Source organism: Nothoprocta perdicaria, unplaced genomic scaffold (genome assembly GCF_003342845.1).
Source record: "Nothoprocta perdicaria isolate Ctin4 unplaced genomic scaffold, notPer1 scaffold_0, whole genome shotgun sequence".
Taxonomy (NCBI): Eukaryota; Metazoa; Chordata; class Aves; order Tinamiformes; family Tinamidae; genus Nothoprocta; species Nothoprocta perdicaria.
In genome coordinates, this window is record NW_020454092.1 from 416,509 (window position 1) to 430,503 (window position 13,995).

The 13,995-nt window shown below is 40.1% G+C and overlaps 1 protein-coding gene across 2 annotated transcripts in view; it reads right to left on the bottom strand.

Annotated features, from left to right (window-relative positions):
• The window catches only part of RAPGEF4 (Rap guanine nucleotide exchange factor 4), a 98,308-nt gene that overhangs the window by 19,765 nt on the left and 64,548 nt on the right, over positions 1 to 13,995 (bottom strand). For both annotated transcript variants that reach the window (XM_026042941.1, XM_026042863.1), the window contains 8 exons: positions 11,441 to 11,529; positions 9,794 to 9,872; positions 4,782 to 4,932; positions 4,428 to 4,516; positions 3,932 to 3,962; positions 3,621 to 3,699; positions 2,390 to 2,536; positions 1,154 to 1,251 (listed from right to left, as the gene is read on the bottom strand). In XM_026042941.1, the coding sequence (XP_025898726.1) occupies positions 1,154 to 1,251; positions 2,390 to 2,536; positions 3,621 to 3,699; positions 3,932 to 3,962; positions 4,428 to 4,516; positions 4,782 to 4,932; positions 9,794 to 9,872; positions 11,441 to 11,529 (763 nt within the window). The remainder of the gene's footprint in view (positions 1 to 1,153; positions 1,252 to 2,389; positions 2,537 to 3,620; positions 3,700 to 3,931; positions 3,963 to 4,427; positions 4,517 to 4,781; positions 4,933 to 9,793; positions 9,873 to 11,440; positions 11,530 to 13,995) is intronic.

A 13,995-nucleotide genomic window follows, 5' to 3' on the forward strand; every position in this document is an offset into this window, starting at 1 on the left:
AAAATACCTTTCTGAAAAAAATTGCACCTGATGAGGGGTGCATTCTGCTGTGCGGTGCTGAAAACCCTTTCCAGGTGCTGTGTTCATCCCTAACTCCTCCTGAAGACAGTTCAGTTGCTGAAAATTGGCACCGGGCCAGCAGAGGGGAAGGCACCCAGAGCCCAGGGGGCTGCTGCCCACGCGGTGCCTGCGCTGGCCACGCAGAGCTGTGGGGCAGCCCCGGCGCGGCGGCGCTTTGCAGCAGCGGGCACCATAGGGGCATCTGCTTGGCAGGATTAATGACCTCTAAGGGAGCACCAGAATTTAATAAACTGAACAAGAGACATCTCTGCATGGAACTACAGTGTGCCGAACTTGCGTTCCCTGGCTACTAAATTGAAAGCAGCAGCAAAGCACAGATTTTACCATATCTATAAAAGAAATCAGGCATACATACTAAGTGGCTTGTTAAAAGCATACAGGAGGCTGAAACAAGGCTAGGAGTAATAGAGTTCATGCTGACATGACTTGGCAATGACATTTGTTTTTAATGAAGTAAAAGGAACAAAAAGTACAGTCAAATCAAACTCTATAAAAGCAGACCCCATGGAGATTGTTAGAATTACTGTATAAACTGTAAGTACTTATGAACAATTTTTCTTAAGGAAAATCAGACTTTCTAGGCGGAATATTTTCTGTGATTCTAGTTAGAATTAGCTGTGATTTTTGCCCAGTATTTTGTGGGGGTTCACAAAGAAAAGATTTTAAGAAATTTACTGTTGGAATCAAGTCTCCAGAACACTAAGTGGTTACATCTGTCTCCTAGAAAATATCCCTGMAGCTATGGGAGGCAATTCTGTAATGACAACATCACTGCACAGTCTGGTGGCAATATTTAGCTCTTCCTACATGCACAGTACCACAAATAATACTGGATAGACTTCTGCTCTGGTGTAGGAAATTATGACATTCTCCTGTTTTGAATTTTGGTGCTTGTCCCACAGTACTGCTACAGGCAGTGAATGTTTGCTGTGAATGTTTCCACTAGTTCTTAGCTAAAATATTCATAAAGCAAAAAAAGGCTACAAAACACTGGAGCTATTAGTTTCCAAAAGTTAAATTACAAGAGGTTCTTTGGCTTGCAGGAATTTTTGGGAACCGTACGTGTACATACCAGTGCATCAAACTGATCACGCGGGCAGGCAAAGAGACGTCCATTAACACTGAGGGTTGTAAACACTGAAACATCATGAGGTTTGAGCACCACCTTTTCTGTAAATAYGAAATGAAAGTTTGTTTATTAAACGTATGTAGAATTTACAGCAGGATTGACCTAACAACTGCACAGATCAGCATTCTGGCTAAAACCTTTTCACAGTAAAACAACGTCCAAGTAGATGACAAGAAACACGGCAACAGGCTCTGTTGCCAACAGAACTGTAATCCCGGCCTCAAGCTGCACAGGCAAGACAAGGAGCCTGCACTGCCCTCTCCAGAAACTAGCTGCARCAGTTCAACCACAGTCCGGGACTCCTTTCATTCCTGAGCTTGGAGGGCTTCCCTTACCAGAAAATTGTCTTGGAAGACACTAACTACCTAGAGTTGATGCTGAAGTGCGATTGCATTCAAATGTCATTACAGAAGTCCTAAAAAAAAAAAGAGGAGCACATCACAGGTAAAGAAAAGAGTATGAGGTAAGTTATGAAATAGTCTCTTCCAGCATGTGCTGGCTGGCAACAAAAAAAYTGCTGCAACTGCAAAAATAGAGCTGCCTGGTGTCAGTCCTCAGGAAGCAAGCTGTTTTTGGCAAGCATCAGTGTTTGCAGAAATGCCTTCCAGCACAGCTCACATCAGCTCTGCGTGTGCCCACATGGTCACACTCAAGCAGAGAGCACTCAGACAGCACCACTTGTCCGGCAGAATCCACCTTGCAGCCACTCTGCCATTGCCACAGCTTACACCTGACCCTTTGCCAACACTTGGCACTAGGATGCTCAGTGGTGTTTCCTAGGCASAGCAGCCAGAAGGGGATTCAGTGACTGGAATGTCACAGCACTGCAGCATTTTGCACTGTYGCTGATTCATGTATCTAAACCTGACATTGCCTCTGCTTACCTCACATTTCTATTGTCAAAAAGCTCTTACAAGTCCTGCAGTCAAGGGAACTTGGGGTAGCTCTGTTCTGCAACATGCAGATRCACAAGCTTCTCCATTTTCCCTGTCTCCCATGTGAGTGCCAACACACGCCTGTACTGGGGGAAAGCATGTGCCTCCAAGAGAGGAGCTTTGCAATAGCTGAACACATGCATAGCCAGAAAAGCCTCAACTAAACCAGTACTGCTTTTCACTCCCTCCTAACTTCCTGCTTCGCCGTAAATAAGAAGTGTTTAAAATGATGCAAACACGGTACCTCCTCCCGAACTCATCTTTACCAAGATGAGGCCTTCTCCAGAGCCCAGCTTATCTGCCACCGCGCTGATCACTTCCTTCACAGAGGAAGACACTGGCACCCGGATAGTTGTGTAGGTTTGGTCGATGCAGTACACCTTAAACAGAACTAAGACAAGAACACTGTGCTGTGTATGCCGCATGTCACAAATGGATGGAGCTTATTGCACATCATTTTAGTAACCCCTGCTCACAAATGAAAAACGACAGCAATATATAATCACTGCATTATTTTATTTTATTATTTTTTTATTTTTTATTATATTTATTTTATTTATTTTATTTATTATATTATTATTTTATTATATTTATTATAATATTATATTATATTTTATTTTATTTATTATATTTATTATTATATATATTTTATTTGATAGCTGCAAGATCCTCAGTTGTTCTACGTTTTCTCTTATGTAAGCCTCTGATTTGCTAGATGAATGATTTGCAACTAAGAAGCTTCAAAACAACCATKAAGAGCTCCAGTTGCAAAAAAATACCTAGATTTATGAGCTTTAATGTGCATGTAGCTTTGTTGATRAAGATATCATCACCAGGGCTCAGGACTGTGTTGACAGAGCAGAGCCTTTTCTGGCCTGAGGTAGAGGTCAACGTAAAAAGCTAGTACAGCTGAAAATGAGGGACTGAGGTGCTGCTGTGAATTTTACCTTGATCTCTTCCCAGGAGTCCAACCACAGCAACAGGGCAAAGCAGCAGATGGAGCCTGCTAGGCTGTGTGGCACAGGGCAGAGACCCAGGGCAGGCTGGTCTGCTCCGCTCGTATTATCTCCCAAAGGAGCATTTTGGTGAAACAGCTGCATGCCCCAGCTCAGAGCCATGGAGGAGAGAAGGAAGATCAAGCACGATCTTCAGCACTAAACAGTCAYTGTGCTGCACCTCCACAGACACTGTCCTTGCTGGTCCTCACTTGTTTTGCTCATTGCCTGTTTTAAAGGGTTTTAGTTTTTCCTCTGAGGAAACACAATGTTTTATAGTGCAAATAACTGATGAAAATGATCGGGGGTGTTTCAAATCAGTGACGAAGGAGTATGGTGGGTAAGCAAAAGCAAACAGTTTGGTTTAGGCACAGCTTGCAAATCATAGATACTTTGATTTATTTTTAGACCCTTTTTTTGCAGGGTGGCAAATTGAGTGCAAATCTCAAAGCCTTGAGAAAACTGCAAACAGGAACTCACCTTCATCGCTGCCCCGGATAGGCTGGCGTTTCTGTGCTCTGTCATCACTTGTGTTAAACAGCTGCAGAAGAACTTTATGCTGCAAAATTAATCATCATGATTCATGTTAGTGCAAGAAGAAACATTATGGGGTAGACCTGAATTACAATAAATCCTGCATCAATGGCAGAAAAGAGGGTTGCAATACAGAAGGTTGCAATACTGTAATGTTAAAAATTATTTTTCAGTATTTTTTTAATATAGCTAAGATTGCTGTGGTTTCAGATTGCTGTGCTAATGCTTTTATTTTAGAAAATGGACAAATATCTTACCTTCTTTTGAGGTGCTTTAGGTTCTTCTGAACTATAAAAAAAGTATGAAATATATTATTAAATATTACCTGGAAGATTTTATCTACAGAATGATCTAAGGAACAGAAACCTCCTTTCAATATTAGTGGATTAATGCTTGCTTATATTAAAAGAAGATTAGATAAATACCATAGTTAATTTATGATCGAGGCATGGAAAGCACTATATAAAATTTGTGCGAGGCTGAAACAAGTGGCCAATTTGGTTTCAATGATATGTACAGAATTTCTTATTTCCTCTGCAAACCCTTTTACAAGAGAGTTTGACATCAGCAAGAATRATGTTGAAAGAGAGGGTCACCGACACATCCAAACAAGCATCCATGCTAATGTTGTCTTGTGTGACTGAATACCATTTACAGGATTAATTTTAATAGATATAAGCAACAATTTTTCTTCATCTACTTACCAAGGAAAAAGGGGTAGGGGGAGGAAGGAAAGAAGCAAAAGCTGCTTACACTTGCTTTACAATTTTCTCTAACTCGAGAAGTTGATCCTTTAGTGCTGCAATCATTCTTGTATCATCTGATACAGACACATAAAATTCCTGTAAAAGACAGAGTAGTGTTTACATAATTAAAGTGGGAAATGAACAGTACACAAGAGAGGACTATGAAGAAAGATCTGATAGTTTAATGATTATAATRAGTGACAATCTGAAGAGAGGAACAGTTGTTGGGCTCAGCTCCACATTGCTTCTACTTGCTTATCTCTAACTGCTTTAAAGCACGAGTAATGGAACTTGAAGAACAGTTTTTCAGCTCATTTGCCTTGTTGGACACTTCTCAGGACAATAACAAACTTCTTCATACCTCCAAGAAGGCCACTGCTGCTTCATCTTCTTGTAGTAAATCTCCATACAAAGCAGCCCACTGCAGAACCAGTCGAATGACTCGCCTTTTATTATTGAGGGCATAATCCATTTTCTCCTGCTCTGTACCCTGGGAAGGCTGGGCATGGTAAGTGCCACRGTGTCAAGGAAATGCTCAGTGACTGAAAATATCAGAACCAGTACAAATTCACCAATAACTGACTTGCAGTAAGCAATTTTCAGGGCCTTCATACAAAATGTTCCAGCATACAGTTTGATTTCTGGCTGATGTTAGCATAAGGATTTGCAAACCTTTCACATTTATGCTGTGACATAAAAATAAAAACACAGTGAAACCCCTAAAGAGAATGAACTTTTATAAAATATACATAAAAAAAGAGATTGCAGCCCAAAATAATTTCCACTAGATTCCATCAAGTACAGTCTATTTCTGCTCTGCTTCCTCACCTGCAGACAGGGCATGAGTAACTTCATCAGGTCTTGGCTATCCTGTGGGTTTCATACATTGGAGACTTCCAGCATTGCTTTGGTTCCTATAGACCACCAGAACCTTTAGGGAGTAGAAAATGTGCTTATAACCAGAGGCTTCCTCCTCCCCAACTCTGAACTGCCTCCTTAACCAGAGGCAACAGAAAGGACAACAGCACATTTTTTAATTATTTTAACACAGGTCTATGCTACTCCCCTCACAAGGGGTCAATTCCCTGTCCCCCCTACAGCATATGTGCCAAGCTAGAAGAGAAAACTGCTGCTCAGGGAGGCTTTCCCAGCTCTTAGAAAGCCCAGGATGGGCACTGGGCTAAGATAATTTCAGGCTTTAAATTATACAAAAACAAAGACATCCAGCAGAAACAGGATCTGGCAGTTTGTGTACCGGTTCCTCACTGAGGAGAGGTTTTCAACACATATTTAAACTGCTTCCCGATAATGTGGGTGAGAAGCAAGCACAGTGCACAGTACAGTTAAGAAAGTTCTCCTCTGGGTTCTGCTGAATAACAACACTCCCAATTAAGAGGAATTTTTAAAATTTAAATACTACTTTTTTCTCACTCATCATGAAGTCCAGCATTCTTACAAGCAACAGTTGAAGTAGCTCTAGTTTAAGATGTAAAAATATTAACTAGAAAATTAAAATATTAATTAGAAAGGTGGTCTATAAGATCTGTATTTTTAAGTTTCTCTTTTAGAAATAAAAGAAGTTCTCACTAGTTATCTCTAGTAAGTGTCAACAGTACTTAAAATAAAAATAAACACTTTTTCCTATTTAAACTCATATTTTTAAACAACCCTTCCTTCCCAGAGATTAGAAACACTACCAAGATTACTGGGGCAATCATTTGACTGACAAACTTCTAGAAATCTGCATTTTAATTTTGCTTAGAAAAGTTTAAAATGACTAGGGAACTCAAGCATGTTAACATATTTACAAGAGCAAATAAGCTAAAGGGTCATAAGAAGTAAACAATATATGGTAAGCGCTGTGCTCTAATAGCTCAGGCAGCACATTTAATATTCTACTGAGTCATTTTTCTCATGCCATTTTCACTGTTCAAACACTACMATCGTTTCATGTATTTTACCTTCTTATTAACTGACTCACCACAGGCACTGGTAATTTTTCTATATTTTTACTGCTCTTTTATATTAATAGCTCTTTTATTAATATTATCATAGGGGAAAGTTGGTGAAAGCTTCCCCATTTTTATGGGATCTGCAGAATGCAGATTTACTGCAGATCACAATCAGAAATCCAATATCATGTATTCTTACAGAAAGTGTCAGATTTGTAAAGCATGTATCAACACCAACACATGCTTAGGGTTCAATATATGTATTTCTAATTCTGTCTGGAAATAGAAGCTGTTCTGAAGTCTATTTTTCACTGTGTGGGAAAATTTAACCATATCAGTAACTCTGTGAAATCAGTACCCATCACTACCAAGGAAGAGAAACTATTTTGCCGGCGTGATGATAAAGGAGGTTCACAAAACACACATGAAGTGTTGCGTAAAAGTGGCTGTTCAGGTCTAATGAATACCTGCTTTATTCTGCCCCTTATATTAGCTGTTTTTTTTTTCTAACAGAAATATACTTATCAGAAAACTAGAACTACATTATAGTATTTACTGAATTTTCAGGTTTGAGTGAAACGAAAGCCAACCCCTCCAGGTTTGTCAGCTGCTTCTCCTGGAGATCCTGCACACCCCTAGAGCAAGCTCAAAACTCCCTGCAGATGCCAGTGGCACCGCTTGCTTATGCAAAGGGGAAAGAAGGCAGGGACAGAGAGAAAAAGAGACACTTAGATGATAAAGCTGGAAAAACTGGCCATGAAACACCATTTATAAAGCTCTTGGCTTTCCCAAAGTACCAAAGCTGACAAAAGCAGAAAAGAAATTCTGAATAACCATGGTTTTGAATCCTCTGCTCTCAAAATTTCTTGTGGCTCAGATTCTCACATGCAACATTTAGTCAGTGTGTCAGGTAACATACTCTCTCTTATGTGGACAGGAATACACAGAGAAGTCTTTCCAGTGGACAGAGAAGTCTTTCCAGTGGGAAGAAATGTCAAATTGGAGAGCAATAAATGTTCATAATGAAACATGAAAACAGATCCATCACCTGCAGCGAGCAGAAGCCCATAAACACCGGCCCACCTGGCTTGGGGACATCTCACTTCATCCCGTTTTTCCTTGTGGGTTTGTCCTGCCTCCCTCTAACACGCTGCAGCTCTGAGAATTCCTGCATTTCTATTTTGGTGAAGAAAAGAAGGACATGGGGCCTTTATTATTTAACTCCACATACAGGACAGATGCCTATTATGTAATCTAGGAGATGGGAGCATGCCCTATAGGGAGCTTCCCTATAAAAAATAAATACCTCAGGTTTTAGTATTGCAGGATCCATATACTTCAATAACCAAAGTGAAGTGCAAAGGGCCAGGGCAGCATAAGCCCTGAATCCTGAGCACTCAGTAATGTTACTGAGCCATAACGGTGCCCCGTCCACTCCTCTTAGTCACTCTTCWCTTAAAGAACTCATGACGACCAAACGCTGCAGTAGAGGAAGAAGAAAGCTAAATAATTTATACCCTGCACCATGCTTGAAAGCACTACAGTCATCTAGTCCTCCTAGCACTAGCATGCTGCCAGCTAAAATAGTACCCTATGTGGGTGTAAGAAAATAGACTTGTATAGGTTCAAAATGGGGAGCTGGAGCAACAACAGTGTCTCTGCCGGAATCACCTGTTTCTTTTTCTTTTTCCATTTTAATTTCCTCATTGAGCATAACTAATCTCTCTTTAGCGTTACAGCACAGGCAAGCATGTTTTGTATTTTTTTTTTTTTTTTTTTGCTCAAAAGAGTTTCATTAGCAACGTTTCAACTCTAACAACAAACTTCAATGGTACAATCAACAGAGCACAATTTGATTTTCCATATTCAGAATGGACCAAATAAACAGCAGTGCAGTTCCAGGAAAAGCTGACACTAAAGCAGTGGGATACTTGTTCCTTCTAACCTTGTCCCAGAAAGAAACGAGCACAGGGCCTGCCATGACCCAGCTAAGTAGTGTTTGGGCTTATTCCCCTCTCCAGGGCAGATTTTGTCATAACAGAACGTAGACATAAGTGACACCACCGTTTTGCTATTCAGAAAACCTTTTTCCCAGTAAATAATGAGGTACATTTTGCTTGTGTGCCTGATTTTCCCAGCTACTGGCTATCCGAGCTATGCCATTATAACCAAGGGTAGGTAGGCCTCGCTATCAAACAGATTGATCTAATAATATGAGCTAGATCAGCCTGGGGAGAGAAAAARAGAGAGAGAGAGAAAGAAAAAATGCTGTCCCCTTTTCCCTTCTAAAAGGGGCCAGTAATGGCATTTCATAATATTTTTGATATCCAAAATTATGTGTTTTTGGAAAATGTGTTTGTTGTAGGTATATGAACAATTTTCTCTAGACCAGTTCTGTGGGTCCAAAGGTTTTCAAAGCAATTACGCTTCTTGCTAGGAGTTACAGAAATGGATTCTCAGGCTTTCCAGGCAAAGACRTGATGCTCTATTTTGTGGCTTCAGGGTGTTTGCTTCCTCGCCCTGCTGAGCTTCAAGGAAAGCACACTTTCTTTCATTCCAATCTGATTCTAAAAAAATAAATGTGGAATTGGAGTTGTTATAGTCCTGTCAGAGTTCTGCAAAACCGTAAACATAGTATGTTTATGTTATGCTCTGAATCTGTTGATAGCCTCACATAGTCTAAACTCACAATGGCAAAGGAAAGCTATTCAGTGCCCGGCAGCTCCCCAAACTAAATGACTGGCAGGGACGTCGCTGATGTTCATTTCCTAGACTCCACTGTTAAACATGCCAAGCAGATGAGAACCCCCTCCAGCTCTCAATGCTATCCACTCTATGCTTTCATTTCCTAAGCATTCACACACTATTGAGTTTCTTCATAGCATTAACATTTGCTGTAGAGTATATAATATATATATATATTTAATTCTTAATTACAATAAAGCAGTCTCTAAGAACTGCTCACTTGTAATACAATTCAGGCATCCTCTCTTTTGATGCATTTACCAGGTCCACTATAAAGCAGATCATTGAAAACTGCAAGAACACTGACCTTACATGCTGTTAATCATTAAAAAATCAAGACAGACAGAAAGAAGAAGGTTATAAAAAGGGGTAATCCAAACTTTAATGTGTTTTCATTTACCAGGTGAAGGTGCCTGAGGCTTCCTTTTGTCGATACAGCAGCCACCRTGGGAAGGATGCGCTCCATGCCCCAGGACTGCACCTCATCAGGGTTTAGGTACAACCCTCCATTTCAGAGTTGTGGGCTATGGACAGGCTTTTAGTCAAGCAGGGAGAACCTCCCCACAGGGCACAGCCTGCATGAAACTTGATTTACATATGGAAAGAGAAGTTTCAGCCTCATCAGTAATAGGGAGAGCTTTGAAAGACATGCCACTTTTCCATTACAAAAGGATATTGTGCCATCAAGGCTGGGCAGAGCTGACTATTTGGCATAAAAACACAGTGCATCATAATAAAATCATTCAAAACAGAATCTGTGAGAAGAAAAGAAAGAAAGCAGCAAATTAAGGTACYGCAAACAACTTGGGGACTATGAGGATAAGGCTTCTTTCATCATTTTAGAGACTAAAATATCTTACTAGTTACACACAATAATGAGGTCATATTGTACTTTGTGGGCATTGTTAAGAATGAATATAAACACTGTACAAATACGAGATGAAATACTAAGCTTTTATTCTTGTCTACACTGATTTTTCTACCGTTATCGAGAAATTTGCCTGTGTCAATGGAGTCCTTGCTCTMAAGTGCAAAGTTGCAGCATGGATTCAAGCAGCTTTGGCTGCATGTGCTTAGCTGAAATACAGATTCATGGTATTCTAACGTCATTAGGCTCTGGCAAAACACCTCAGGAAAAGAAGGTTTAGCACAGGAAAAAAAAGAATCCTGCACAAAAAATTTGSGTATATACTTCTACTTAAGTGTAGCTATCTCAGCATAACAAGCACCACTATCTTAGCCACATCAGAGTACTGAAATGTTGCTGGGTTTGGCACCAGAGAACTGCAATACCAAGCAGAACTACACCAGCAAACAGCCCATGCAGGGTATCCTCTAAAGGAGGAGACAAATACTTCAATTCTTTGCTGATTTCCTAGTAAGGAGAAAATTTTAAAAGCAATCAATGATCTGTTTTTGTTTTGATTTAAAAACATCACAGCTGGTACACTTATGTTAAGAATGTATACAGATATTGGTAGTATACTATGATATTTTATGTGGCAGCAGAAAAAGCACTTTCTTCCCTTAAAATGGCGTGTGGTTGCACTAGAGTAAATGAGAGTTTGCATTATCTTTGTACTTGTGATGACAAGAAGGATTTATACAGCCTGCCTGTGGAGACAGTCATAAGCTTGGAGATTTGGCAGTAGGAATATTATTTTAAGTATGCGATTTTTATATGGAAACACTGAGAAACRACAAACACAACACCCTTGGGGTACCATTTCTACAGTGCATTTTTTCATATCAGAGAAACATTTAAAAACATTTTAGGTAATGGATGTCAGACAACATCTGATAACTATATCATCCATATTATATCATTGCTTCCACTGTAATTCACATTTGAAAATATCTCTTAATGGATGAAACTCCATGCTCCTAAACTCCCTAGAAGGTCCCTAGAAGCAGATCATGCTTTTTCTTTGCATGATCTGCAGAACAATGTGGATCTTAACTGCTTTTAAATTAAAAAAAATGCATAAACTACAAATTAGAATTTTCATCTGTTAGAACTTCTGCCTCCTAWGGCTCCATTAGATTGTATGGATATAAACTTGCCACTGGATGCTTTGGGGAAAAGTTTGAAAGGATTTTGACACTAAGACAGYTTAGAAAATGCACAATATATACATAGTATGAAAAGTAAAGACTGTTATCTAGAATTCTCTAGACTTTCTGTGGGTTGTTTCAGAGTGTTGGAAGTCTTTATTCTGAGAAAAAACAACCACAAGCTGCTTTCCAAAGCATCAGACTGCACTGTACCCCTAGCAAGACCATTTTATTCATTAATATTACACATTTTATCACATAATTCTACCTGTTGCTTCATTTAAAGTTGCTTCAAGGCGCATAGTTTCTAGAAAGTGCTCTAAAATTTTCTCTGGTGTTCCAGACATCACAATGTACCTGAGGGAGGAAAAGCAACAGTTAGTGTCCTACAGGCAAAAAGGTTAACACAGRAATATCTGGATACCAGCAAGAGGATCCAAGACTGCTGAGTGCCAGAGGGCAAATACCTGACCTGGATCTCTGTGTAGCTCAGGAACAAAAACCACTCAGTTTTTGCTAGTGGTTTCCCACCTGTAAAATGAGAGCAATAACACTGTCCTCCCTGCACAGGGAGCGGGAGATGACAGGCCCCTTCCCCATACCAGGATTCCCATTTCTCACCAGCACAATTCACTGCAGCCCACAGAGATGCACCGGTGCAAACCTGGGCACATGCAACCAGAAACACTTCTCTGCTGAGAACCACCCTGCATCTTTGCATTTGCAATGCTTTAGCTAGCTACAGCAAGCAAGTGTTCAAAGTGGACTGGCTTACGATTGTATCATTTCCAGTAGTAAATGTAGGGAGGTGAAAAAATCAGTGCAATAGTCAGGTTACTCCTGCCCAACACAAGCACCGACAGAATACTATACGCTATAGGATATTGCCATACTTGTCCAGCTGCCTTTTTTCTTTGCTTGCAGATGGGATTATTTTTAATCCTTCTCTCCATTCTTTCCATCTTTGCATTTTTTTCTTTTTTTTTTTTTTTTTTTTTTTGGAACCCAACTGATAAGGTATAAAACTTTAAAAAAAAGAAAGAAAAAACCCCAAGAAGCAAAGATACTCTGCTCCTGCTGAGAAATAAGTGGTGGAGCTGAGCTCCTGGGAGCTCCTCCTCACTTTGAGTGCTGACCGTCACAGCTCTTTTACCTGCCAACCCCTTTGGAAGATTCGTATTGATGTCCCAAGAACACAAACACTTGTTAAGCCAGCGCACACTCTCGCAGAGACACTAACCAAGTATCTCAGTGAGTGAAGCAGAGAAGCTGCAGTTTGCTGCACTCTGAATATGAAAGCGAACACGAACAGTGGAGGGTCTCGCAGGGCTGCTGGATTCATCCCACCTGAGCGGGATCACCCATGAAGAGGAAGTTAGATCTGGGAGGGAGAACTTCAGAGSCAGTCCTGCGAAGCAAAACTGTCCCTGCTTGAAAGCAGGTCCCCGGGAGCRGTGGCACAGAGAGATGCAGAGCAACCCACACTGCAGCCTGGCGCCTTCCCTTCCCAAGGGAAGCATTCCCCAAGGAGAAGGGGTTTCTTTCCTGGTCAACTGCATCTCTTGGTCAATAAGTACAGCRTGCAGAGCATCTCTCTAATTCAAGTTCTTGCTATGTTAGGGAGCAAAGTCTGAATGCCATTTCCAAAAGCAGTGAAATCACCTTGAAAGATCTAAAATGAAAGGATWTTGCCAACCCACTGTTAGCAAAGATACGTCTGCTGAAAAACACTGCGTGAACTTTCTGGGTGTCATCTTCTTTTGGATGGTTTGGGTCTATTTGTCATTATTAGCACATTYATAGTGCCCAAAAGCTGCTCAAATGCATAAAATATTTACAGAAAGGAAATTCTGAGCTTTTACTGCAAATATTCCTGGAATGTAAGCCCTAAAAGTACAGTCTGGCAGGGATTGTAAATAGGTCTAGCTATTTTTATCATTCAAATAAACTCGAATTCTGAATAGGGAAATCTTAAATAATAGAAATAATGCTGGCGTAAAGAGCTTGCAAAGAAGGGTGTGTTTAAATAGAATTTTCACTTTTGAAAGCATGAAAAAATGTATCACACTTAARAAAATGGAGGTAAACCTAGGACTAAGCAGTTGCTGATGCAAATCTACTGGCTGTATCCAAGTTTCACTGATTTAGGCACAGAGAATCTTGCTCTAAATCATTTTCTGGGAGAACAGTGCAGTTCTGTAATAGATGAAGTAAAAGAAGAAAAGGCAGTTTCTGAAATGTGAAATGTCTATGTAAAAATATAAAGAATGGTTTGCCTAACCCTTCACAGATGAAATCTCTTTACTTAGATAGGCAGATAAAATAGATATGTGAAAATCATAGAAAATCACATACCAGACAAGAAGTATATTCAAAACATCTCATAGTAAATTAGCTCTTTTGCTGAGAAAACCTTTGCCTAAGACTTAAAGATTTTTCGCGCTTATTTTGAGTTGGAATGTTGCTCAGGAAAAGGGTTATGCTACAGCAAATTAAGCATCCTGATTTGTGCTGAAAATCTTCATCCTAACAAAGAAATGGTGGCTCTTGGAAAGAAAACACTGCTGTACTTTCTTCCCTAAGGATTACTGTCGTCTCTGTGTGCGTACCTATGCTCATTAATAGATATATATGCACAAAATGTGCATGTTCCTGTAGGAAGGCATAGATGAAAATGGAGGGTACCAAAGTTAATTCCTTCTGCGCTGGGGGAATAGGAACTCCTTCAGTAACAAACACAATAGCCCAGCTGTATTTACAACAGTGGGATCCTACATCTCTTCACATGCAGGAAAATAATACATTTACAATGCCTTAAGTAGT